This window comes from Pseudoliparis swirei, chromosome 8 (genome assembly GCF_029220125.1).
Source record: "Pseudoliparis swirei isolate HS2019 ecotype Mariana Trench chromosome 8, NWPU_hadal_v1, whole genome shotgun sequence".
In the NCBI taxonomy this organism is placed as follows: Eukaryota; Metazoa; Chordata; class Actinopteri; order Perciformes; family Liparidae; genus Pseudoliparis; species Pseudoliparis swirei.
In genome coordinates this window covers 15,376,381-15,404,283 of record NC_079395.1, presented here as the reverse complement: position 1 = coordinate 15,404,283, position 27,903 = coordinate 15,376,381, and the positions used below count along the sequence as shown (strand labels likewise).

At 41.5% G+C, this 27,903-nt stretch overlaps 2 protein-coding genes across 2 annotated transcripts in view; both read left to right on the top strand.

Annotated features, from left to right (window-relative positions):
* tnr (tenascin R (restrictin, janusin)) overlaps window positions 1-4,814 on the top strand; it is a 179,705-nt gene extending 174,891 nt beyond the window's left edge. The window contains exon 30 of the mRNA XM_056420767.1: window positions 853-4,814. Within this exon, the coding sequence (XP_056276742.1) occupies window positions 853-972 (120 nt within the window). The 3' untranslated portion in view covers window positions 973-4,814. The remainder of the gene's footprint in view (window positions 1-852) is intronic.
* Window positions 4,815-15,874: 11,060 nt separating this feature from the next.
* LOC130197954 (uncharacterized protein KIAA0040) lies at window positions 15,875-21,690 on the top strand. The gene is made up of 2 exons (XM_056420946.1): window positions 15,875-15,997; window positions 20,047-21,690. The coding sequence occupies exon 2, from the start codon at window positions 20,608-20,610 to the stop codon at window positions 20,905-20,907; it is 300 nt and encodes a 99-aa protein (XP_056276921.1). The 5' UTR covers window positions 15,875-15,997; window positions 20,047-20,607; the 3' UTR covers window positions 20,908-21,690.
* Window positions 21,691-27,903: the final 6,213 nt, after the last annotated feature.

The window sequence follows — 27,903 nt, the reverse complement described above, 5'->3', positions numbered from 1 at the left end:
TGAGGGACTAACGAGGTGATCAGAGGCAGGTGAGAAGGCGTGAGGACCAGGTGAAGGGAATGAGGGACTAACGAGGTGATCAGAGGCAGGTGAGAAGGGCGTGAGGACCAGGTGAAGGGGATGAGGGACTAACTAGGTGATCAGAGGCAGGTGAGAAGGGCGTGAGGACCAGGTGAAGGGAATGAGGGACAATCAGGTGAGGATGACAGGATCTGGAATGACAGGAGAGTTAAATTAACATGTAAGCAGGATGAATTTAACTAGGAAGGTGGGGAATTCGTGACAATAATACTGGTATCCCACTCCCCCCCCTGACAGGTGTTGTGCTTCTCACCACATGTGAGGTGGCCGAGTGGGTGACGTCGCTCTCTCCCAGCCCCTCTCAGCAAAGAAGGCGAGGGGTTGTGCGGAGCCGTGATTAGGCTGAACTGCAGCGGCTTCCGAGCTTCAGCGCTGCGCTCTCTGCGCTCTGCGCCGTCTTCTTTGTTGTTTGATGACATGAAATGAGACCAGGTGGGAGCAGAGACGCCGAGAGAAATTGCCTCTCAGTGTGAGGCTGCAAATGGGAAGATTTTGAGAATGACGGGGATTAGCAGGGATGGAGTGAGACTATAATTACACTAAATTCATGATTGTGCCAGCTCTTAAGTCAGGATGGTTGCCCTCCTGCTTTTAACGGCTTCCCTCGGTTGAAATAAATATATGCTTTACTGAATATATATATATATATATATATAACAATCCTGCCTTCAGACTCTCTATTTCCTTTAAATGTTTTGTGTTTTCCGCCCTTGCCTCTTAAAGACCTGTTGGTTCAAGCAGCCTCTGAAATCACTCTTTCTCCTCTTACAGGGAATTAACTGGTACCACTGGAAAGGCCACGAATTCTCTATTCCCTTCGTGGAGATGAAGATGAGGCCATTCAACTTCCGTAGCATCAGCAGCAAGAGGAGGCGGTCCGCCCCCGTATAAACACACCGCCTCCACGCAGCCCAGAGTTCTGGATGAATGGAGTTCGGACAATGTTTACTGACGCTGCCGCTACCCGTGTGCACCACTGATGTGCTCTTTGACGCCGTTTAGTGATGACGAAAAGCTACTAATGTTTCATTAATATTCAGTTGTAGAAAAAAAAGAAAATATCATAATTATTATTAATGTACTAGACACTGGAATAACCACTAATGTGATCATGAAATATGAGAAAGGGCGAAACAATATCCGAACTCTGTTCATCAGGCTCCAGCCCGGCTTTAGCTGTCTTTCTCCTGCTGTACTTCTACCCAGATGATAGGATGCTGTATGTAATTTATGAAATACGTTAAATGACAATGGTTCTATTTGCTGTAAACAAAAAAAAGAAGGGAAAAAAGAGAAAAGAAAAAGGAAAGGCAAACCAAGAAGCTTTTTCTTTTCTTTCAGTCTGATTTGCAGGACGTGTGCTCAGAGACGCCCTCAAGACTGCGAGAGCTAACATTATTTTAACCATTTTGAAACCACTTTAATAATTTTACAATTATTACAATAAACTGTAAATGCCCTTAAAACCCTTAACTGTAAGATATATATATATTTTTATAGCTGATATTGTGACAAAAAAATCATCTATTTAATATGATTTGATGCATTGGTGTTTGAGCCTATATTAAGTTAATGTAATCGTAAAAACACGACAAATACTGGACATTAGAGAGACGAAATAATATCAAAAAACTAAAGTGAACGTCCTGAGTTATCATTCACCAAGCAGTGCACCAGCAACAGTTTCATTAGCATCTGTGGTGTTTGTTTTATTTCTCTCCGTCTGTGTTACTGTTGCATACAGTTTCCTTTGTGTTGGTTGTTTAAAGCAGAATGAATATTAATTATTAAACCATAATTATTGGTAGCCACACTGGGAGAATTTGCACGACAAGTGGGAACACAGCAAAGCTTTTGTTGTTCACTCAATTCAATTATTTATTGAGTCATTCATGGGCATTTAGATATTATTTCCTCGACTTTAATATCGGAGTCTCCCCTGGTGCAGAGGCTGCGGTTGCTTGCAGAGACGGTGCAGACAGATGGAGCATTAGAAGCTGGGGGAGACGGTTTGATTTAGTGGCATTGCTGGGAAGAAATTCTCTGATAACCTTTCAGCATCGTATAATATCCTGAGGTAGGAAGATTTCTGAATCAGGGAAAAGCGAAACCCTTGAATAGCTGCAGCTCGATAGGAATGCCGGTCCTGTTTTTCTTTGCAGCCTTTGGGGCCTGAAGCCCTTTGAGCTGATTGGCTGTGACTCGAGGCTCTAAAACGCTTCAACACCAGCAGCGCGTTTCAGAGACGACAAAGTGGCGAATAGTTCTGCTCACCGTCGCCGTCAAGCCAACTCAACTATTAGTGTTCTCTCCATTTCAGAAACGCTTCCCCGATATTGTCTCTTTTTTAAATTCTTCCTTCCTTGTTTGGGCGGTTGCTTTAGGTTTGAAGAGCCTTTTTCCTGCACGATATTCCACTTTTGAGTCAGGCTTTTCGCCTAAAGGGGCGTGCGTCTGCATTTGGAGAACAGCCAATCGGATCCACCCTCTATCTGAAACCTGAGATCTGTGATTGGTCAAAGTCTCCCCTTGTGGGCTCGATTTACTGAAGCCTGAAAACAGAGTCGGGAGGAGGTGCAGAAGTTTAGTTTTCTCTCTCTTTTCTCTCTTAAACTAAAATATGCCGAAAGGTTATGACGGAATTATTTCCCAATGAACCCAAAAATATATTGCATACCCTATCTTTAACCAAAGATCTGCATCATAACGAAGGATCCCGTTAGTTTTGTCACTGACGCAGCTTTTTCCTGTATTCATAGATTCTCACTTTTCAGGGACTTTTATGGTATTCGTGTCCCTCTGCGTTATTTCATGCAACGTGAACACTGCCTTCTATGCAAAAGAAAGTCAGGCTGGGCATCGTGCATAGATGGTCGACTGGCCTCTCCAGTGCTGCCAGCTGACAGGAAGTAAACAAAGACATCAGAGCGGCGTGTGAAGACGGTATTCTTTCAGTCAGGTGGGCTTCATCCAGTGTTCACAGCGTCACACAAAGAGTTGACTGCCGTTTCCTGTTAGTTCCTTCTCCCTCTGTTAAAGGAAAACATTTAAGACACACCTCGTATAACTGGTGAAGTCTCCTCTCCGGCTTCATACGATCAATAATCAAGAAAATGTGTTGTCCAATCCGTAGAAATCAATGTCCCCTTTACTGCAAGCAACATGTGGTCTGATATATATGTTTAATAACCCAAATATTAACAGCTGGAAATCTCGTCCTCAAGCAGCCGTCGCCAGTCTGTCTCTTCTTTTCAGTTATCTTATTGAAACCAGACAATCTGGTTTGCTTGTGTATATTTTTCATTTCTTTTTTTGGTGACTTTCCCCTCTATTAACGACTAATATACTCGCGTAGATATAGAGTTGAAGATAATGTGACTTCATCCTTAGCTGCAAACTAATTCAGATTGCCTTCTCTTAAACCATGTCCCTTTGAGCGGCTGTACGTTTCACCTTTGTTGTGTTGGCGGGGAGCGGAGCCCGCTGCATGCTGACTGCAGCGCAATCAAGAGTCTGAAGGTAAATAACCAACGTCATCACAAGAGGTTTGCTCGTGACATATTTCTTTGCTGATCGAGGTAGACGGTTCTCTTGAAATAGTGTGTAAGGTAGAAGATGTAGATGTAGATTCATCCGGCCTCTAAGATGTTGTGCAAACAGTGAAATGTCCCACAGGCGCAAACTAAAACCAACATAACCTAAAATATAATCCATAAGAAACCGGTTTCAACAGGTGACCTTTCCCTGGTCTGATTTACGGTCCACCGTCAAAGTGACTGTTTCAGAGCCTCTCATGCAATCCATCTCCCACCGTGATTTATAGTAGAATAGGGAATTCTCCAAGTACTTATTTCATTAACTATTTAGATGACGTTTGCATTTTTGTACGATGGAAAAAGGTCACGAAGCTTCGCAGAAAAGGAACAGGATGTCATTTGTGTTGTAACGGCAAACTATAAGATGTTATTATAATTTATTGAATTTTTTGTTTTCTTCATTTAATCATTCATCAAAAAAGAAAACACTGTTTTGGTCGGGTTGCCTTGATATGGACATTTTTTAAATTAGTTTTCCATTTGTTTAAAAAAAAAAACCTTCAGGACAAAAAGTAAAGCCCATGTTGTCATGAACATGGAAATCCATCGTGGAAAGAGCCTGATTGTTCTTTGGTTTGATGATGAACATAAATCAAGTCATTTGTTTTCCTCAATGCAAGCCAACTAATTCTTCATTTTAAATATTTTAAAAAAGGGATGGTGTGAAAAGAGAATCTCCTCCATCTTTTTAAATTAAAACTTAGTCCGCCACTGGAATACACTCACACCGTGTTACTATGTGTTCCTACTGAGCTCCATCTTCTTAGTTATTCAACTTCTATTTATTTTCTAATTACTCTGACTGTTGCATCATTGTGAGAAAATACAATCAGTGACACGTGGTCCTCTACGATATCAATCTGAATGCTTTATTTCATAGTTTTACTTTAACATGTGAACTGACTGATACACACCCCTGTATGTGAGCCACACACTAAAACTGCATTGATTTGAAATCTTGCCACGAAATATAAATGTTGACACAATCTCGACTGTTTGAGAAGCTCATGAAGTTGAAACTGAGGATGTATTGTTGGATAACCATGGGTATCGTCAAATGTAGCTCTAGTTTGACTTGTACGATATAGTTCCTTTTTTAATACATTTTCTACATATTAATAAAATATTCAAATTGTCTGATCTGGTGTTTGTTTCTTCTTTGTATTTGAGTGTGTTGATTACTGTGGCAGCGGGGGTTCAGGGAACGGTGTCTGATTGTCATCAGCTGGACTAATTGGTAATCAGATTGGTAATCAGTCCAGCTGATGACGATCTGTGTTTGTGTATCTGAGTCTGTCTCCATAAAGGAGGTGGACAGACGGAAGATTGAGAGCCAAGAGCAGAGACACAGTCTGGGGTCGGAATAAACTTTATGATTGAATATCCCTCTGGCTGCTTATCCCTTATTGGTGCTTAGGGGGGGGGGAGACCTACCTACCTACCTACCTACTAGAGACGGCTACACACTTGTCACAATTACAGACAACATTATTTATTGTAATTGTAACAAAATGCAGTTTATAGGACTATTTTTCTATATAAGAGAAAAACATAAAGTATATTCAATGTGGAGGATTTTAGGATATTCCCACCGCCTGAGGAAAGAGCCGGCTTTACAAGCTTCTAATTGTGTCCATCTTGAGAGGTTCGTCTTGCAGTGCGTTGGCTCTTTTCACCAATATCACTTCAATCAGGAGAGACTTATTCCGAATTCAACAATAATATATTACGTCGGTTTCATAAAAAAATGGAATTGTGCATATAGTCTTTGGTGAACACAAGAGGCGGTGACGCTGAGTTCTGATCCGACAGAATCCCCCTGGAGTCCAGACACTGGTGGAGGTGACGGGTGGAGGAGGGTCGCCTTCAGGTACAAGCTGAAACAACAGCTGACGGCAGACTAGAACACTCCTTTAAAGTTTGACAGCAACGATCTGATTGGCTTAGAGACCATTGTGGCGCATCTAATTGGTCGCTTTAAAGTGGATGCCCCCCAAGATCAGCTGCAATCACTGGGAGTTGTGACTGAGACCCTTATGCATGACCCGCCGTGTAAAGAGTCTTCCTTCTTGAACTACCGCTCAACCTCTGTGTGTGTGTGTGTGTTATAAACGATGCTCTGGGTGCTGTAGAGCCTGTTGTCCTGGGCTTTGTGCATCCCATATTAAGGTATGTTTGTGTCTATTATTTCTTGTTTGTAAGTAAAACAATCTATCACTGATAATACTGATTGTTAGTGTTGCTTATACAAGTAGAATGTTTGGCTGCCAATCAAAAAGCTTAGCTCTCAAATAGTTCTGAATCATTTATTCTCAGTTTATATATTTTTTACTTACGAGAAATTTGCTCTCAAAACATTTTTTTTTGTCAGTCCGGATGCTTTGGGCTGCTTCTGTTTAAAAAAAACTAGAACAAGATGTAACTAGAACGGGCACTCGGTAGAGCGCATACCTTCGCATATCACAAGCTTGGGCATTGAATTATGAACATTTTGGCATTAGTTGCATGCAAATTGGACAAAAATGTATCATGCTCTGGTAAAAAAAAGATGTTGACCTTTCCATGACCTTTGACCCGATTGATCCCAAAATCTAATCAAATGGTCCCCGGATAATAACCAATCATCCCACCAAATTTCATGCGATTCAAGAAGATTTTGACCTGTTCATGACCTTCACCTTGACCTTTGACCCGATCGATCCCAACATCTAATCAACTGGTCCCCGGATAATAACCAATCACCCCACCAAATTTCATGCGATTCGGTTCAATACTTTTTGAGTTTTGCGAATAACACGCATACAAATAAATAAATAAATACACGGCGATCAAAACATAACCTTCCGCATTTTCAATGCGAAGGTAATTATATGTGCATTTGTTGGTGAACTGTTAATGAGGCCTTTAACATCCAAGTATCTTCCCATGAAGAGTTATTTTGTGTCCGGCTGCGGCTGCCGCAGTGACTTCCTCTTTTACTCCCACGAAATAATGAAGTACCTCGAGCACACCGACTCCGTGTCATAAACTTTGAAAAGTTTCTTCCACTCTAATTGGAGGCCATTAAAAACTGAAGTAAGGCCGGCAGCAGTTACACGTGAAGAGTGAAAGAGCAATAAAGGTCTGCCGGTGTGGCTGCAGCATCGCTAATTTATGCTTTCACACAGACAATAGAGACGGGAACTCTTGTGAATACGACGTCCTGGTTACATATTCACTCCACCAACATTTACATGTGCATCTGCAGAGAGGTCCTTGGAGAGAATGTTTTTTACAGCAAGAGCACATTTGTAAGAATGACCGGGGAAAAAAAGGATATTTTTAATAACATGAATTTATAACATCTCTTGGTTGAATAAAGGGTAAGGAAATGTGTTTAGTTTGAAGGAATAGTTCAATAATTCACCTGTGGAAAATGATTTGTGCATTGTGGATTAGCATTAGATTCCACTATCGAAAGGAGTTTGATGGCAAAGTTACAAATGTGGCAGCGAATAGAAAGTCAATTAGTTTTGTTTTCATTTGGTTTTTTTGTGGCTTAAAATGTACCGAAATAGAGAGTCAATTATTTATAGTACAATTACTCATCAAATAAAATGTGTGACAACAGAATGCTTGGTTAGCATAACTGGTCACAGGAAAGAGAAATAAATAAATCACTAAATAACAATTACAAAACTTCAGACAATGTTCAAACAAGAGCATTTAACAATTAGATAAAAGATGCCCGTCAATATCTCCTGATCACAGATCTGACAAAATAGTGAAAGTAATGATAAACTAATCCATGAGAATGAGCTGTTTAGGATGCTAACATCGAAACCTTTGTATGAAAACAATTGCATATTTTTCCTGTGAAAAATTACCATATGCGAACCTTCGACATAAAGCAGGCAGAGATATCCCACAATGCAATGTGGTAGTTCATAACTGACACTGGCAGACAGCTCTGTAATGTCAGTAATGCTTCAATGTAAGATTCTACTTTAAAAATAAACCACATGAAATTAGAAAGTAATTTTCAATAGAAACCAGCAGCGAGAAGCTTAAGTTGTCAAATATATATTATGAAAGTGTATTGAATGTGAAACAGCTTAAAGAGTGGGTCAGTTTACAGCTGACAACGAGGTGCAAGTCAAGCTTGAATAACTATAAATCTCATAATCTGACAATATTGTATTATAACAATCATTGATTTAAGCATCTTCACTCATGCAAGAAAACTATGCACAACCACACACACACACACACACACATGCATGTGTAGCAGCCTGTGAACTGATTGCAAAAACAGATACTCACAAAACCCCGATTCAGCACTTTTGAGATTCATTGTTTAATTACTGCATCTTCTAATTATCCATTAATTATCCATTTAAAAAGGTCTGGTCAGCAAAAGCCAGTCGGTAAATAATGAGCATGCATGAGGTTTGTGAATATATTAGTCAGACACAAATTAATGAGCAACCCAGCACTAGTGGAGTAAAGGTCAGAGAGATAAGCTCACGCTCAGCCTTCATCGAAACAAAACACTTTGCATGAAAAGCTGCGTCGTGAAAACGAAGCTCCCAGTTTGATACATGTGGAAGTCTGAGAGTTATCATGACTAATGTGAGGATCAGTTCCCTGTTATTTTAACGTTTTTATAGTTTACTCCACATTCTGCTCGTCTTTTAATAACCAATGCCGGCTCACATCGGAGCAGCGCTTTGAATTAAAAAACTGATCACATTTATTTACCATGATTCTACCTTCTGATCCTTAAGATACTCTATATCCTGCTGTGTTTGTAGTTCCTCCATGACAGACATCTCAAACCTTTTCCTGTTCAGTGTTTCCCCGACCATGATATCGGGGTGGCGGCTGAAGAAAGTGATTGAAAACTTGTATTAGTTTTTTGTCTGATGGAGAAATCTGGTTTGATTGAAAGTGACCGCGATATATTTATTACATTATAACTACCAAAACCACACCAACTAGCTAATATGTTGAACTGCAGCTAATTTGACAAACTCAATGAGATTATTTTATGCATGTTTACCAAATTGTTTTGCGTCATGTGATCGCTATATTGACAATGAATTAGATTTTTCTTGCTTAAAATTAGTTAAGGAATTCTTATACTGCTTGTAATTGGCGAGCGTCTTAAAATGTAAACTTTTCCAACACCAACTATAGGTGTTCGTATCGGTCGTTCGCTCCCCCCCTGCTGTTCATAAGTTTTCCCTGTTTTGTGGCGATTCTAGCAACAAAAGTTCATAAATTAGTACAACGTAAAAATATAGTCTTTTGTTCCCAACAATAAATGTGGGGGTGTACACCGTCCTTTTTTTGTTTCACGTGCTGTCTGTCTGTGGACAGATTGCGTCACAGCAGTGGCCTCACACGAGTGCAAGATGAAGTCATACGTTAGGTGTCTAGTTGAAATCAAAAGGAAGGCAGGAAATAGGGGATAGGAAGTAGGGAAGGGTGCTTTGGCCGCTGACTTTACTCGTCGAGACCGATTCGGCGTCACAGACCGTTTGATCGCAAGCTGGTCTCCATTTACGGCCTTTTACGTATTATGACATTTTTATGACAAACTATACAGTTACATTTTATGACATTTGGATGGCATACCAAACAAAAGAATGTTTAATATATTTTCATGACTACCAACATCATGACTGTTTGACACTTTTGCGACGAACCAGTCATTGACTTTTCCCCGATGACATTTTCCTGACACTTTGTTCTGAGTTGAGGATTTAAAAAAATAAAAATGTATCGTGACTTTTTCTCAACATTCTGTAAAATACAGTTTGTATCCTCAAGTATTGATGTGTTGATAGCGACAGATTGTACAATGTTACTTGTTCTATTACACATACTATGATCTTTCTTTGACAATATATTTAACATTTTTCACCATTTTAGGGACGACTTTTTAAAAACCTGTCTCAACATATATCAAAATTGTTTTTACGTTACTATTCTACACCTATTTCTTAATCGATATGACATGCTATGGAATTCCAACAATTAGACCGTTTGACTTTATGATGGATGGATGGCGCAGCTCAGAGCACGAGAAGTCATTGCATTGAGTGGAGAAGAGCTTCAGAATCTTGTGACAATGTCACGGGTCGATTAGGGTGGACCCAATAGCACGACTCAGGAGACAGAAATGCAACTAATGATCTTCACTCAGTCACCTCAGGAACGGAACAGACATAAATATATAAACACAATGTGGAACGCACAAGGGCTTGGTCGGAAAAACACAAAACAATCTAGCAGAGGACGAGCGCATGTGAGGGAAACTCAGTAGACCGGCACTAACGAGGGAATGGGCAACAGGTGAGACGGGCATGAGGACCAGGTGAAGGCAATGAGGGATTAACGAGGTGGGAGGGACCAGAGGCAGGTGAGAGAACAGGTGAGGGGAGTTGGACTAACGAGATGGGAAACATGATAGTTGGTGAAACAGGCAGACAGGATGAAAACAACTAATACAAGGAAGGTAATCTGTTGGGCTGCACCTATTTCGACAAGCTCAATAAGCTTCTTTTGTATGTGATTGACAATTAATTAGATTTGTCTTGCATATAATCTGTTAGGATTCATATCCAACATTTAATTGCCGAACATCTTTAAAAGTGAACTTTTCCAACTCTTTTTTAGGTTGGCAAAAGCCCAACTGTCGGTGTTTGTCGGTCAGTCGGTCCTGAAGCTGTAAACAGGGGAAACATTGTAGAGACTGTATTTCCGCCATTGTAACTCAATCTAGCTGTGCAGACAAGTGTGATAACTAAATACAAAATTAACTTTGAAAATTATAATTTCAATAATCATGTTTACCCTCTGCTCACATATGAAAAGATGGAAAATGCTGCGCAGATGACAGAAAAGTCTTGGGTGTGTGTGTGTGTGTCGCTAAACACAGTTAAACAGCATGAATACTCGTTCTCCACAGGATGGAGCGTGGAGCTGGTCGTGGGGGTGAAGCTGATGAAAAGCGGCGTTGTGAGCCATCCTCAGCCTTCCATGCGCCGCTACAGCCTCTTTACATCTCACTGAACTCCAGAAAGTGAACAAGCCCTGGCATCTGAATACGAGGGAGGCGGAACCCAGATCTCCCAGTTAGAGTCTCTGTGATAGGGCTGTAAACGCCGGGGCTTAATTGGGAAACTGGCCAGTGAGCAGCTTGATTTTCATCAGCCAACTATTGATGCTCAACGCCCCGTGAGCAGGAGTGGGGGAGCCGGCAGGCTTCCGAGACCACAGAGGCATTCATATTAAACTATTCACAACCTCAGCTGAGTCAGATATAAGTTAAGACTTGATGTGCTTGGTTGAGCATCGCGTTCTACAACTTCATCAGTTTCATGCTGCTCGTCCAAATCAGAGAATCACAATTGATAAGAGAAAAACGCCTATAACTGTAACAATCTAACCACTCATTAAAGCGCTCTTGATCACTTGTAATTAATTTATGAATGCATGGAGGGAGCCTCTAAAGCCTTTATTCTGCTTAATGAGTCTGTTCTTTGTTTTTATCGACTATTACTGACTGAGCAACTGTGCCAGACTCCAACATGAAGCATTCCTGGCATAGCTGATGAGGCTTGATCTCTTTTGGGGAAGTTACTCAGTTTGTGGCAGCAACTGGATGTTTCCACAGTTTACAGTATCTATTATTAGTATGTCTTGTGCAGTCAGACTACCATAGCTTGTAAGTTATAATAACACATTTATTATCCTATTTATGTGCTCACTTTGCTCCGATCCGAATTCCCTGATTTATCGAGTTAGCTGCAGCTCCTCCACAAACTTTCCATTTACTCCTTTGTTACTGCCGAAGTACATAAGTACCGCAGTTTGAATGATGTCCAACTATCTCCTCTTTTATAGCCGGGTTGTGTATTTATCTATGGCTTAAAACTGTTTTTATTTTCTGGACGTTTTGAGAGTTTTCTCCAATTTCTTTTCCCCGCTCCAAAGAGATGTTCTGACGTTTTATATTCATGATTTGAGGCCACATAGTAAATGGAGTTTTGTTTTTCCAGTATGCCGGCAGCGCTCCTTAATAACCCCCGTCTGCATCAGCTGAACTACACAAAGGTCCTCAGGAGCCATTCAGAGACGAGAGATGACACACATAGGAATAGGGCCTCTCAGGGCTGCAGTGGCCTGAGGGTGAGAGCCTCCTCTTCATCACATGCTCAAGACTTTGGTGAGCGAAGTCACAGTGCAGGAATGTGATTATACCTGTGTGTACCTGTCAGAAAGTAAGTGCACATTTTGCTTTTTGCAAAAACACACACACACACACACACACACACACAATAATTTTATAATGTAATACACCAGCAAATAAAATAGCAAGAACTTTGTGATTCTGCAGAGAAGGCCGAGCTGGCCCTGACGGTCCACCACTGGACTCCAGATATATTCAGACAAACAGTGTACGGAAATAATGTGTTTTAAAATGATATTAAAGCATGTAAACATGTTCTACAAGAATACCAACATTCAGTGGGAGCTGAAAATATAGCTGGGCGAGGGGACTGAAGACTGAGGAGATGACTGCAAACAAAACATTAAATGTCATGTTGATATGAGTTGAGGTTGATTTATTTCTTCTTCATTGCGGTGTAAACATTTATATTTTGACTTGCATGCTGTGTCAAAATGTTCTTGTAGCTACAGATTTAAATTAGGAATGTGCTTTGTCCTCTTTCTGTTGTTATTTTACCTAAACACTTGCAAAAAAGAAAAACTAAACAGGGACGTGCTCGTTTGTGCTTGGCTTTCCCATCACCACATACGGTCTCGTCAGAGCGTCAGACGCTTCTGGTTGTAGGAAACACCAGGCAGGCTGTCTGTAGAAGACATGACTCAGCAAATATTATGGAGCAGTAATCTGCCTCAACACTCAACTGTCTGTTTTAACTCAGATACTTTATGCATGTATGTACAGTATGTATCTATGTATCTATCTATCTCTCAAACTTTATCTCTATCTATCTATCTATCACTTTCACAATCAAATGTATGTGTCTTGTTGGACTCAGAAACCAGCTGCTTCTAGTCATCACACACACACACACACACACGCAGACTCACACACACACACTGTCTCATTTAGCTTCTCCTGTATTTGGAAGTACTCGAGAGAAAAGAGGAATTCAGAAATTCCCCATTGATTAATTTAAGCACTATGGAAAATACCTTCTTTACTGCGAGCATACGGCGTCGCCTTTATTTATATATTTAGCAGAATAGACCAAAGTTCTGTTCTTCACAAACACAGAAAGATTAATGTAACGTCTTTTCCCAGAATACAGCCCGTTTCTTATGATAACTGTGCTGAGAGTATGATGTAGTTGGATGTTAAAATAGCTCAGATGTTCCCAGAGCTGGAATGTGCAATTAGCTGCCCTTGTAAAAGCCTTTTTGTAAAAGGTTTACCTAACAACCAACTTTATTTACGGCCTTTCTGGAGAGCAAAAGGCATTTCCTTATAAAGACTATTCATGTCTCTGCCATGTCTCCAGCTCTCTGCTTGTGTTGACAGCACTGGGCCCAAACATTGTACCGGGCTGAGTCACAGCTCCGACTGGCCCGCGGGGGGAACTGGTTTTATTAGCAGACTATTTCTGGACACTTGTCAGATTGCTCTACAGAATCCCTTTAGTCACTTTTCATTAGCACTCACATTCAAGAAGTCACAGAGGGCACCGTGTTAGGCTCACACACACTCGTACGTCAGTGTGTGTTGGCAGGACCAGTAGGTCGAAGTGATTTGTAATGGCATTTTGCACAGTCCAGTAATTCCACAAGGCTTTCTTTAATTCTACGGGTAATGTCACAGTCGTTTTTTTTGCTATCCTGATTGTATGATCACCGATCCGGTGTGACCTCACTGGTCTTTCCTGCAATTAGTTCAGCTACAGACCCGAGTGAGATAAAGGGGTGTATTGTGTAGGCGTTTTCCTCCTAGGTGAGCACGTCTAAGAATAAGCTTTCTATGAACCAGATGGGAGTCCCATTATAGCATAGTGTGTATGTATTGAGAGGAAGGTTTCCAAAGAGGAAGTGGGACGCATATGAGGGTCACTGCAGTGTCATTTGAATATACAGTTTACTTACAGGGAAGGGCAAGTATAAAAGGGTCCTTAAGGAGTAAGAAGAACATAAAGCCAGACCTAAAGAGACACATTGTTGCGTAAGATCCAACGGCTTTTTCAAATTACTCCTCACATCTTTTTACTGTTAAAAAGCAGATAAAATATAAGATTTTCAAATGACCCCTACAGGTATAGAGAAGTCCTTCCAGTTGTCAACACACACCCAAACAATGCTGCGATGTCTTTGCTCATCCTTTGATTGTTCTTTCTCTCCCCGGCTGATGATTAGAGTTGCTGGATACGACACGTCATGTAACATGTGTAACATCATTACATTTGCACATAGCCAAGTTACACTTTTACATATGCACATTTGGGGTGAGAAGAAGTTTTGACATATGTTCACAGCCTTATATATCAACAGTTTTACGGCAAAATGAGACTTGCTTTCAAATTGAGTAGCGTCATATGTGTAACTCGTGTCAGAATTCACACGGGATCAAGAAGATACACGTCATTGTCTACCGTACAGACTCTTTCCCAAAATAGAGTCCCGTGTTGGTACATCAGAAGGAGCGGGACTCCGCCTCTCAATAGGTATCTACATGCAGTCATGGCAGCAGGAGCTACGAAAAGCAGCAAATAGAATATATCGTGAAACCATTTTCATATAAACTACTAGAAAGAAGGATTTTCATCAAGGAAAGTGCTGCGGCACCGAGGTCATTAATCAACACTTGCTTGAGGTGACTGGACACTGTAGTGCCTCTACAGCAGCTGTGATATAGCTCCATGGCGTGGCACGACACGCCCTGCCAGTCAGACTGCACCCTCTGTTAGTGTGTGTGTGTGTGTGTGTTTGTGTGTGGGTGGTTGCTATCTGTCTAAGATGGCTCAGACACACCTGCAGACATGGCGAGGCTTGTCTCATCAGTTTCCATGTAAGCATGCACCGTAGCAAAGAAAAGACATCCTGCATGTTCAGCCCGTCAGGTGGTCAGCTGTGTTTTCAAGTCTATCAGACAAAATGTCACCAGCAGTAGATGAGCATAGAAGTGGTTAGCTAATCATATTTTAGATTTAAAATGTCCTATATTTACTGCTATTTTTGAAAAGGCATCAATGGTAAAAATCCTTCATTTATTATTTAGAAAAATAGCATTGTTTTCGTTGAATATGGAGGCTTAAAATGTGAAATAAACATGAAACATGAAACATATAAGGGACATTTGAAGTGTGTATGTGAACTGATTATATGCAGATTGACCACTTTTTGAGTAACTGTATGTCGACACGTACACACTCCAGTGTTTGGGAGTACAGTTTTGAATCAGTGCACTTTAACTTCCCCCCTTTCAGGGCCGGAAAATAAATAGCCTGCGATTTGATGTCAGCAAAACACTTTTTATTCTTCATTTTTTTCTTCTTACTTGAATAAAAATCCTCTTTTGCTTGACTGAACTGAAAGGGCAATGAATGACCACAAGGCATAGCAACTATGTGTGTCCGTGTGCAGTCCACATGACCTCACTCTTTCATATCTCAATTGCATCTGGCTCTTACACCTGGTGGTACTCACACACACACACACACACACACACACACTTTAACAGCTTTCATTTCTTTTTTTTATCCCCGTTCTGGGACTGAGATGGGTGGAGTGGTTGTTGCTGTAATTTTGTGTTATTTGGTGCAGCCTCGCCTGCATCTCAGCCTGGTGGTGCAGGGTTTTCAGATCAGTGCATGGAGAGGAGCCTTTCTTGTAATACACTAACATGGAGAGTTTGTTTGGAGACACATTTAATAAAGGCTTCTCATGATTTCTTTTCCTATTCAGTTTACCCAAATATCCCTCGCTGTATGACATCATGCAGCGCTTGTGTGAGTATAGTAAAGCAACCACAGAAACCACGTTTCCCATGTAGGAAACACACAAGCAAAGACAGAGGGCCCATTCTTACACAAAGTGGGCAGGGTGCAGTGACGTCGAGACCAAAACACACACTCACTCACAGAGAGGAGGAGGGGAAACGAGGGCAGGGAGGGAAACGGGAACAGAAAGTGAAGACTTGTCAAGATGTCTGGGTGAGGGGGACCAGAAAAGTGCAGAAGCCATAGATGCCAAAAGAGAAACGACAGAAGTTTGAGCAGCTGACCGGATGAGACGGGAGAAGCCAGCTGACCCGCCACTTCACACGTGCCTGTGGGGTAAGTTGCCGCTTTGAAAGAGATCTTGAGCGCCAGCACCTTGAAATCATTTGAGACCGTTATGAGTGCTTTATATAAGCTGTTGATGCTTTTTGCTGTTGGACGACAGTGGAGGCAAACATGCTGCTCCTGAGGCAGTCTCTGTGGTTTTGGCAGTGGTTATATTTGACAGGATGTTTGACACCTTCTAAAGATAAGCTCATGTATTTATTTCTGCCTTAGAGTGCCCTTAAGATCCCTATGCGATCCTCTTCTTCTTGACTTTCTTGAAAAATGAAAACCATTTGATTCAAATTTCAGTTTATGAAATGAAAACGTGTGTCTGTTGTCATAATCTCTGCATTTGCTCCACCAATCGCTCCCTTCAAGAGGTCATTTGTGGCTCAAACGGTCACTGTTTCCTCCCCCTGCTTTTACTGTGAGAATGTCCTCAACTTTGCTCATTTCACTCAGTCAGGATTGAGTTGACACACGCCTGAACTATTGTGGGCTTGCACACTTGCTCTCGCTCACCGTGGAGAACTAACTATCTGCGGGCCTGTAGCTACTCGAGTAAAACAGCTGCACTTAGTAAACGAAGAAAGCTCATGTTTTTCTGCAAAAGCTAAGCGAACCCATGCGGCTTTAACGGTTTGCTGGTGGCTGACTCGAGTCAAACTGAAAGTGCTGTATTAATCCCGAGTGGTGAGGGATCTGCTCTGACCGTGTGCTCGGGGCAAGTCATTAAAGATTCCTGCCTCGCCTTCTGTCACAACTTTTGTCTTCGAGGTCGCACATGTTCCTTAAAAAAAAGCAGCAGGGGCTAACGGTGCAATCATAACATGTTTCTCAGCCCCTTCCTGGCTTTGTGTGCTCCAGAAGTGGCCTTTTCCTGTATGTGAATGGCTCCGGGAGAACTCAGTGTCATGAGAAAGTGAAGCGGAATCTTAGAATGCATCTCATTGAGATGATATGAACCCGGGGTATTTATCTAAATCCAGTGGACTCATTTTAAAAAAATATTTTGAGTCCATCTGTTGTACACACATGCCTACATTCTCCTCGTAAAGTACCTCTTCTGTTCTGCACCTTAAACCGCTGAAAATGGCCTGCTGAGAAAGACATAATCCTACTGGCAATCAAAGTGTTTACTTCAAGAAATGTTCAACAACAAAAGAGTTTAAACTACCGGAGCTGGAAAACATTCTGTTTAATAGAGCACTTTACTTTATTTCCCCCTGCCTTTGTGTGAGAGCTCACAGAGAAGACAACATAACAAAATAATATAAAAATGGATGTTGTAAGGTCTCTCTCTCGCTCTCTCTCTCTCAAGATCGTTTTAGACTAAACTCACACGACTCATTCTTTCTGGCCTGTACTCGACTCATCATACCACTTGGTGACTAATCCATTCCATATCACGACTTCACCACCGATGCATTGTTAGTCATCTTTTCATAAAGCTGGATCACACCTCTGCGCTGCCGCCATTGTCTCACTCCACGGATGTGTTGTTCAGCGGCTCGTGTGTGTCGCGTGGACGGTGGCTCTCGGAGCGTGGACACAAAGGTTCCTCTGCTCGGCCGAGCTCGTCACGACGAGATGTGCCGACGGCAACGGAAATGACCACGGATAACGTGGCTCACGGCAACCTGACCACGCAGGCTTCAGTCGAGTTTAGGGTCAAGTTGGAGAAGACGATGATCCACGTGTGTCTGATTCGTCTTCATCTTGAGTTCAGCAAATTAAAAATGCGCAGGAAAAAAATATGTTTTACTTGCAAACCTCCGTTACTCATCAATTAACCCTCTGGGGTCTGGGGTCATTTTCTCGATTTTACATCATTTGTTAAATTCAGCTTTTAAAGGCACTTGCATGTGACACATAGACATGTATTTGACATCAACAATTGCAGAACAATCTCAGCTCTCTATATAATGAGGCACACGTGTCCTAAGGCACACGTTTAAGGAGATAATATGGCCCTAAGGCTCAAAAATGAAGTTTGATTTTTTTATTTATTCATATCTCTTGTGAAAACATCCCTTTACTCACGTGGACAAACTGTTTTGGTATTTGAAATGTGTTTAACAAAAAGTATTGGGTTCACAAAAGCAGTGAAATATATGAATAAAATGGTAGATGCATGTTAAAAAAAGTCTAAAACCTAATTTTTTATTATCCGTTTTTGAGTAGAAATGATGTGTCTGTCACAACATTCACCAACATGATGACAATATGGACTAATAAATTACTTTGGACTACAGATAAAGCTTCATGGGTGCAAATGAAAAATTAACATTACCAATGTTTGGGTTTCAAATAAATATGTCTTATACATATTGTCGCAAGACCCCGGAGGGTTAAAGGAGAACATTGATGATGATTATTGAGAGTCTGACAACTGCAAAGCTCCAAAAACACAGTTGACACCTCATTGAGTCACAGGTTGAGTAACTTTGCGCTGTTCTTGCATCATTTCCTGCTTGTATGAAACAATTAGTCTGTTGACCTTGTGCGTACTAGCTGAAAAACAAAACAGACGGACCCCATCACTTGTTCCCGTCAATTCCACTTTGTTCCATTGAGATAAACAGTTAGTGTGTAGAATGGAACTGGGACACAGATAATGTTTTATTTCAACTTTTATTTAAAGTTTGTTTCGTTGCTTGAAGGGAAAATGATCAAGTAATCCACAAAAAAAGACATGAATATCATTTAGTTGAGCATTGATGTGTTTTTTCTACTTTCCTTTCCTCTTTATCATATTGTGACCTCACAGGTATGTTTTGTGACCCTTGTGAGGGCCCCTCCCCCATGGTTGGGAACCACATGATGTAAGGATTTAAATAAAGGATACAAAAATAAAAAGGCTTGCACCTGAAATAAAAGAAAGAAAAATGTGCTTTTGAGCTTCGTGATGCGAAAACAAACTGAACCAAATCTCCAGAAAGTATAGCACGGTTTCAAATGTGGCGATTTTTTTCTAGATCTGTAAGACTTCTGTTTCGGGAACTCTGATTGTGACATTTTAGGACTCTCGCTGTTAGTTTTAAGAGCTCAGCTTCCTGTTGAGCCAATGACCAGGAGGGAAGTTAGCAGGCTGTCTGTGTGTGAACCAATTTCACACATGAGACGCGATGCACGGAGACAGCCACGGCCAATCTATTTGCTCTACTTGCAGGTGCATCTCTCTCTCTCTCTTCCTCTCTCTCTCTCTCTGCCTAAGAAGCAGCCAAATGTGAGATGAAAAATATTTCCTCCCTCTCGCATCTAGAATACAAACAAGCTCTGTAGCCGAGAGCTGTAGAGAATCTCGGGCACGTTATTTGAATCAAGTGGCGTTTGAAATAATTTTAAAAAATAGTTGTTTGTCACGATTTGAAGAAAGCCGTCGCCTCAAGGCCTCCGACGTAATCAGTCTCAGAGAAGAAGGAAACGACATGGCCACGGCGTTTCTATAAGACTGACTTTTCTTTCGCACACCTGACTTGGCCACTTGAGGCACAGCCCTGCGTTTCATTCTCCAGGAGAGCTATTAGGAGGAGACTTAATCCGGGGTCAGGAGAAAATGTTACATTCAGACATTTATGAAATGGTAAGCCAGTCCCCGTCTCTCTCCTCCAATGGGAGCCGTTAGCAGCTGCACTCCGATAAATCTCCTGCAGCGGCTCTCTCTAGCGCACCTCTCTCCCTTCTCTTTTCTTTTTCTGACACTCTCCGTCTCAGCGGGACTCTTAGACAGATTGGTTACCTCTATCTCGACCTGTCCTTCCCACAGACACAATCTACCTCTCCTCCTCCTCCTCCTCTCTTTTCCCCTGTCTTTCTCAGTGGGACTTTTAGAGAGATCTGCCCTGAATCCTGAATTTCTCCTCTGCAGTATTAATGAAGGGAAAGCTATAAATCTGAAGCCGACACTGACAAGAGGAGAGCAGGAGTAGAGACGTTTAAGGTGGAGACGGAGGGATGGATTGGAGGCAGCGAGAGGCGAGAGGGAGGAGAGCCGTCTTCTGGAAATTACATTTCTGTCCATGTTCACTTTTCTCTTCCCGTCTTCTGTTCCGCAGGCGCGCCCGAATTGAACCACATCTCGACAAAATTAAACTGAAAGCAAAAAGGTCAAGAAGACAAGAGAAGAGTCTGGAAGACAAAGAGGGAGAAAGCAGTTTGAGGAATGCCAAGCAGCGTTTACCAACTTGGCTGAAGGGAGGAGGATTTGGGCTTTTTAACCCGCCGTCAAGATCCTCACATTCGGGGGATTTCAAAGAAAATCTCGCCATAAACAAAAGAGCTTTTGGTCTTCTTGATTTGTTTGAAGGACGCGTTGAGGCTGTAAGGAGGCCCGCATGAAGTCACCCTGTCCAATGTTTCCATTTAACATGAACAGCACGAGCCTGAGTGCATCCAAACGCCTCCTCACACTGCGCTGTAAACTCTTCTGAAGAAGAAAGCGGTTCAATAAAAAACATTCAACTTAAATTATCACCATATCTTAATCACCAGATGTATATCCTGCTGCCTAACGGGCACATTTACTGACCTACACGCTTTACAACCCCCTCGAGGATTTAATTCAACTTCACAACTGCCAGACATATTCGATTAAGCGGAGCCGCCGCTCTGAAGCCATGGACGGGGCGACGGAGAGCATCCGGGATTTTTTCAACCAACTTTGGAGCTTGGCTACGGACAAACACCACCAGGGCGTGTACAACACCGTCTGCCTGGCGGTCCTCCTAACGCTCCCCCTGCTGGTCCTCCTCACGACTTTGGTGGTGTGTTGCCACTGCTGCTGCTGTCGCCATGCCAACCGCTGCTGTTGCCGCAAAGATGCGACGGCGAGGTCAGAAACGAAGAAGAGAAATAATTCGGCCGAGGACTTGTGGATCTCGATGGCGCCCGACAGGGACGCCCTGGCCATGGTGTAGGAATCCTTCTCGTCTCACTTCGAGAGATGTCTGATCCCGGGTCAGTCGGTGCAGCGACGGAGCATCTCAAAAGCGTCGAACTCAAACGAGCTCGGACTAAAAAGACTTTGTTTCATCTAACGGGGAGGACCTCACGTCGGAATGGGCACAGATCCAGCTGAAATACGGGGACAGTGTACAGAATATTGTTATCATGTATAATAATGCCATTTGTGGAGAATGTTTACAACTTTTTGTATGAGCTTTTTTAGTACATAAAGGAAGACACATGCAGAGGCTTGAACCTGCAAATGTGCGTGTGTGTGTGTGTGTGTGTGAGTGGGTTAGAGAGTGTGTGTGTGAGAGAGAAGTACAGTGTTATTGAGAGCACTTTGTTCTTAGAGCTCCCATGTGAAATTCAGAGCAACTGTATTTAGGAGAGAGACACTTTAAGGTCTGCCGGCGTTCAGATGGCTGTAATCCCGCCTACTTTTCCACCTGGGCAGCAATCTAGACTCATGGTCGAGTCTCTCTTCTCAAAAAAAAAAGCAACTGATGCGGAAAAAAGTTTTGAAGAAAACTTCTTTGATGTCTTTCCCCACATAATTAATTTGATAGAGTGTAAGCCACCGTTCTACTCGGGGGGGAAAACACAATATTGAAATCTGCTCTCCTTCCCCATTTAGTCCTGATTAACACTCTGTGATATCTGGATCTTCACTGTATGCTTGCCAGCGTGGTCCTAAATGTTCTGATGCACATTTCCTATTATTTCATCACTGTGTATTAAAAAATATGATTGTCGTTGAGTTGTTAATTTCCCTTGTTAATTGTTACTAGAGATATTTAGGATTAAAATGACTATATAATATCACGGGGTAAAATGTAGATTTGTTTCAACAAAGAATTATCAACACAACAGATGCTTGTATTTTTGTTTTTGTTTTTTGTATTTATCTTAAATTGAGTGATTTTAAGTGCAATTCTTTAATATTTGACATTGGTCCTGGTTTATTTAAATCAATCATTATGTGCACATTCATCTGCTTTGAACATTCATTTTAGAATCAAACAACCTCTAAAGCTCAAATAAAAAGTCAAATTTCGAAATTATGCATGTGAATACACAATATATTGTCAAAGAAAATTAGTTTGAAATTTATTCAAAAGCTGAAATTAGTGAATTAAAAAAATTAAAAGGAGAGAAACCCTCAAATAATCAAATGATTTGGGCTTTAAGTGAAATATTCTCTTTTTTCAAAGTGTATGAAATCTTACAGCCCAATGAAGCAGACGTGTCTTAGTAGCACCATCATGTTCAGGCATTAGCGACACTACTGACACCACTGACTCTACTGACACTACTAACGAGAATACACATCAAGTGTGCAAAACTACATCGACTTCACTAGATTATAAAATACAAACAGGATGTGTATGTTGTCTTGACTTCTCTCACTTTGAACAGATGATATAATTTTTTAGGAATCAAAAGGCAGGGAATAACAAATGTAAATGTTAACTTTTTCCCTGTGATCAGAGGGAACGGAGGTGTCCTGTGTAGTCTTCAATGTGATTGCACCCGTTTTGATCCCATCCAATTATGCATGAAATTTTATATTTAGGAAATATTTCCATTTTTTTGGGTCATTGAAAAATGTTTTCTTTTAAAGGAGGATTCTTGCTGGGCTTTGTTTGTAGCTCTGCATGCATAATGTATCCTGACATAAAGAGATACAAGGATAAAGGACAGCACAACTTTGAAGACGACAGGGAGATAAATCAGGTTTCTCCATCTTTAGCTTTGTGGAATCTCATCTTTCTGTTTATGATATAAACCGAAGTGAACAGAGCCTCTTAGTTTTGACATGAAGTTACAATCTGTGGGTGTGAACGTATCATATACTGTAGTACACCGGCGTCTTCATTCAAAGTGGGGGCTAAGACCCAGGCGTGCTCACAAACATGCAATATTTATTAACAGCCAACGCATTTATGTTGAGCATACGAAAATAAAGCTCTTGGTCATTTTTCGCAGACTGGTAACACAACAACAATGAGCTGTATTTGTTTGTGGGGCATGTACATCAGCATGACATCTGCCTTAGAACGTTCCCCTTGCACGAACATCCACTTTCACTGCAGTGAATTTAGCAAAATAAGGAGATAAAAGCGTTTATGTTATAAACTGTGTAAATGAACAAGGCCAAAAGCTGCAGAGCCAATGCAATTAATAAGCACTCCTGCCTCGAGTGATCTTCATCAACATGTCATTTTCATCATCGCTTTGATGGCCGTAGCGGAGAAATCTTTGATGCAAGTAATCAGTTTGTCTTGAGGAGCAATTACGGCTCAGACATGTACTTCGGATATGTGTTACACCTCATGGATCCTCACTCTTAATTAACCTGCGCAAAGTATTTGTCAAGGTATTAGCATAACTTAACGACAAGTTTTTTTGTGAATTCTTTAATGCCTGAGGTGGGAAAATGATATCTCACAACTTGTCATCTTTTCACTGCTGCATCTGGTATTGAATCAGGAGGGTATAACTCCCTGAGTAATCATTTTCATCGCTGATGTGCTGAGCCAATTAGATGTTGTAAGCTGTACACACCAATTAAAGTGTTGACAGCATATTGAACACTTTCAGTTGAGTGGTTCCTAAACATTGTTGAGTGCTCAGCCCCTCACGGTTCAGCTGACGTCTACTCGTAGCCCCTTCGACACATTTGAAATGAGCATATCTGGATTAAAAAACAGATTAGAATTTAAATGGCACTTAAATGGCTCTTTTTTATGGTATTATTTATGGTACTTTTGTAGTTTGACTCTCTTGAAGAAATGTTACTTTCTGAGTTTGTACTCTTGGTTGATGCACTTATTGTAGGTCACTTTGGATGAAAGCGTCTGCTGAAGCTAAATGACATGTAAAAGAATGAATGTGTTTGAATGAGTTTATTTATTTCGATCAGCAAAATATAGAACCACCAGGAATAAAAAAAGAAGAAAGATGCATGTGGCTGACCGACAGGGTTAAGGCTGAAGCTATCAGCTTATAATTGCCCTAACCTATGATTGCTTGAAAACTTGTTTTCCGAAGAGCCTTATATATAAAACAAAAACAAAACAAACAAAAACAAACAAACCAGAAATTCAAGCATTTTTCCCCAGAATCCTTCTTATGCTTTATCAATACCGTCAAGTCTATACTTAAATGCATGAGAAATACATGGAAATAGCCACATTTAAGTCCCTCATCCACTTGAATGGGATGTAAACTACACAGGCCAGCAGCTGTGGGTCTTCTCATTTTTTCTGGTAGAGAATAATTTAGTAAGAGGTGCATCCAACAATTAAAATGTGTCTTCTTCGGTAGTTGTAACAGTTTAGCTCCATACCTTCCTATTTTATTTGTTGTTTTCATCCTGTCTCACTAACGATCATATCATTCCAGATCCTGCTTCCCATCTCGTCAGTCCAACTCCCTTCACCTGCCTCTGATCACTCCCTCGTTAGTCCCTCGTTACCTTCACCTGGTCTTCATGCCCATCTCACCTGTTGCCCATTCCCTCATTAGTCCCCGTCTACTTAAGTTCCCTCACTTGCACTTGTTCTCTGCCAGATTGTTTTGTGTTCTTCTTGACCAAGCTCTTCAGCGTTACTAAGTGTATTTATCTGTTCCCGTCTGTGTTGTTCCTGCCGGTACTTGGAGTAATGTTAATTATTTTCCAGTTCTGTCTCCTGAGTCGTGCATTTGGGTCCACCCTAATACTCCCGTGACAGTAGTACATGCTAGAAGATGTCCTACACGGGAATGGAAAGAGTAGGCTAAGAGTAGCCTTTAACGTTATTCTCAAATAAAAGTGTGCATGTATTGTTAAAGTAAAGACAAACATCTTTGGGCTGCAAAATAAATTGGTGGAAGTGCGTCAAACCACTGGGTCCTGGTGGCAGAACCAAGAGGACATTCTGCTTCAACACTTGGCCCTTTGCAGCTGATTACTGAGAAGTAACCAGAACAGAGGACTGCAGACACATCAACAGAAATGGCTGTCAATAAATTAGAAGCAAGCAATAACCGCACGTGCTCTGAATGGCCCGACGCATGTTATAGAACCAACGCAGTCAACACAAAGATTTATAATAATACAATACAGACAATATAGCCCACAATATATATATATATATATATATATATATATATAGGAGAAACTGCAGGTATAACACACACACACACCTACACACACACAAACATACACACAAAACACGATGTTGCTAGGTAACGCAGATAATCAGTGTGTTGCTGCAGGCTACTCACCTGTCTGAATGTCCGTCTGCCAGTCTTGAGCTCTGCAACGTCCTCCAAACTCTGCTCATTCATTCTCAAAGCATAATTTAACCAGTCCGCCTCTCGGTCCCAGTCTAACCAGTCCACTCTGTCTCTCTGTGCCAGTCTAACCAGTCCACTCTGTCTCTCTGTGCCAGTGAGCTGGACGAGGCTCTGCAGTCACAAACAACAGATGCGCCTCACACACCTCACTGAAGGTAGAATAGAAGTTCCTCAGTGAACACAGACGTCACCACTGGGAACCATTCACCATTAACCTGTTAGCATTTTGCAAGATGCACATGTGTGTGCGTGTGTGTGTGTGTTACTTTTTGTGCACACCCAGGGTGCATTAAACCAGTGTTTACTTAAGCTGGATGCAACTCTGCCTAATATTGGTAACCTTAACCCATAACCGTGAGCCCAGCTGCTCCCCCCTGTAGGTCATATACGGCACTACATCTCTCTCTGGAGCTCTAAGATCTTTGATTAAACCAGAAGAGCTCTTAAAGTTGTGTTCGACGTTGTAAAATACGTCATTAAAGCCCACTCTTGGTGGTTATTAACAAGAAGCGAAATTAGACGACAAGATGTCTCGTCGGCCTCTCCACAAAGTCGCGTTTGCTCGTGCGACCGCGCTGTAGTTCTTTTATAGCCCAACGTCAGCTGCTTCCTGCAGTCACACTTTAAAAGCCATAAAAGTGGTTTTCATTTTGAAGATTATCTTGCTGAACAAAATGTGCAATAAACTTGCAGAAGTTATCTTCTGCAACAATAAAAAAATCCCATGTGGAAAAAACATTATTGTTGTCGAGAGAACGAGCGTGGCGCCAACCTCCGAGGGTTGGCCGACAGCACACAAACGCATCATCCGGGCCGCGACGCTCGATGAAGTGCCCTTCAATGCAACACTTTGCAGCATTATCTCGGGACGAGTGGTGGTCTTTTTGTGTTCTTTTTTCCTTTTTGAAGTTAACTTCAAAGTCTCTTCTCTTCCCTCTGGTGCATACTTCTCTCTTTCCATTGCCAGCTCACACTCCACCCCTCAGAACAAACACTCCCTTGTTACGACTTTACCAAGTTCTCTCCTGGAAAAAACACATCACACTGAACCCAAGGTGCAAGTTTTACCGAAGTCACGTGGGCCGACAAATGGGTACGCCTGAAACATATCCTGTACTGTCGGGGAGAGAGAGAGAGAGAGGGAGAGAGAGGCTCTTTCTCTCCTCTCTGCTGCCACTAAGCAAACAACTTGACTCAAAGGAGCAATAGCGGGAACCAATCTTCTTAAAGTAATTTGCAATCACTGTGGCTGAAAAGGCCTTTTGCATCAATGAGCTTTTGTGAGACGTTCCATTTCACAGTAGAAATGAAACGCTCCGCTAAGAATATTTGCTGGCAAATTTTCCGCTCGGCCCTCGTTTCATTGAGACGAGCAAACACTCGAAAAATATCATTTTCTTTCTTCCACTTCCCTTCTCGACCTTTGATGGAGAAACGTCGTTCTGGAATTAGTTCGGCGTTTGTTTGAATAGATCATATCATATAACGGTGTCTTTTTTTGTGTTTAAATGGTGCAATGTGGAATATGACACCTTTTAGACGCTGTGTAAACCGGCTCTCCTTCAGACAGCCAGTGAGCTGTGGCTGTCTGAAGATTATGAGGAGTAGAGTTGAGAAACTGTTGGGAAACCAGACGGCAAACAGTCATTAACCTCCTGCAAGTGCAGTTGCTCAATTCAGCATGAGTGTTGCACATGGTAACACTGCAGTTCTAGCCAGAGCTCAGTGTGTCAGCACTCACTGAGCGATTTTATTCCTAGGTGTCGTTTATGTTTCACAAATGATTAAAAGCGTGAATTCAAACTGAGCTGATGAACACTTAAATGATGTTGAAAACTGAGGCAAAGAGCGAATAAGCAGATTTTGTCACATTAGTAATGCAGTTTAGCTTTATGAGCAGACTGAGATGTTTGTGATTAATCTAGGAGCTACGTACAGCTGTAATCGGCAGAATATTGAAGAGGTTGGCATTGCGATTGTGTCAACAATCATAATCCCCGGGGAACGAATCCCAATGAATTTGGTGATCCTGACTTTTCCTCCAGCCCCACCAGGATTTTACCCCACAACAATGAAGTGTGAATAACTCTGAGTGTCCCTGATCTCTTCATTTTATGACACACTCAGGTCCTCACAGAGCTGCTGCCATGTAGTCTGTAGATTATACGTCTTGTTACCTCGAGATGGATGAATAGAAGGTGGCGGTAATTTAGCAACACAGTGGGAGTTTAAATCTATTAACCCCTTCACATGATAAACGTTCAACTTGGCTTATTAATTATTTTTTCAACCTCTATCCTGTAAGGCTATAGAAAAAGATAACAATATATCAATGTAACAAAATCTTTATTTATTTACTTGTGTGAATTTGTGGTACAAATATGAATGGCCAGCTACAATGTAACACTGGCAATACAATTAGGAAAACAAAATCGATTCATATGCAGGTTTATAAATTGCTTCGTGACGGTCGTCTTTTCTGTCCTTGAAAATACTGATTGAGGATTGGTTGGAATAAAAACTTATGGGCCATGAAGGTTTAAAAATACATTTTAGTGAATGCTAAATGTACGTGGAGCAGAGATCAGTTCTGCCAGGTCAGCAGAAATGTTGATTGATGTGCT

Coding starts and splice junctions, on each gene's coding strand:
- LOC130197954 (XM_056420946.1), top strand. CDS start 20,608: ATGGACGGGGCGACGGAGAGCATCCGGGATTTTTTCAACCAACTTTGG.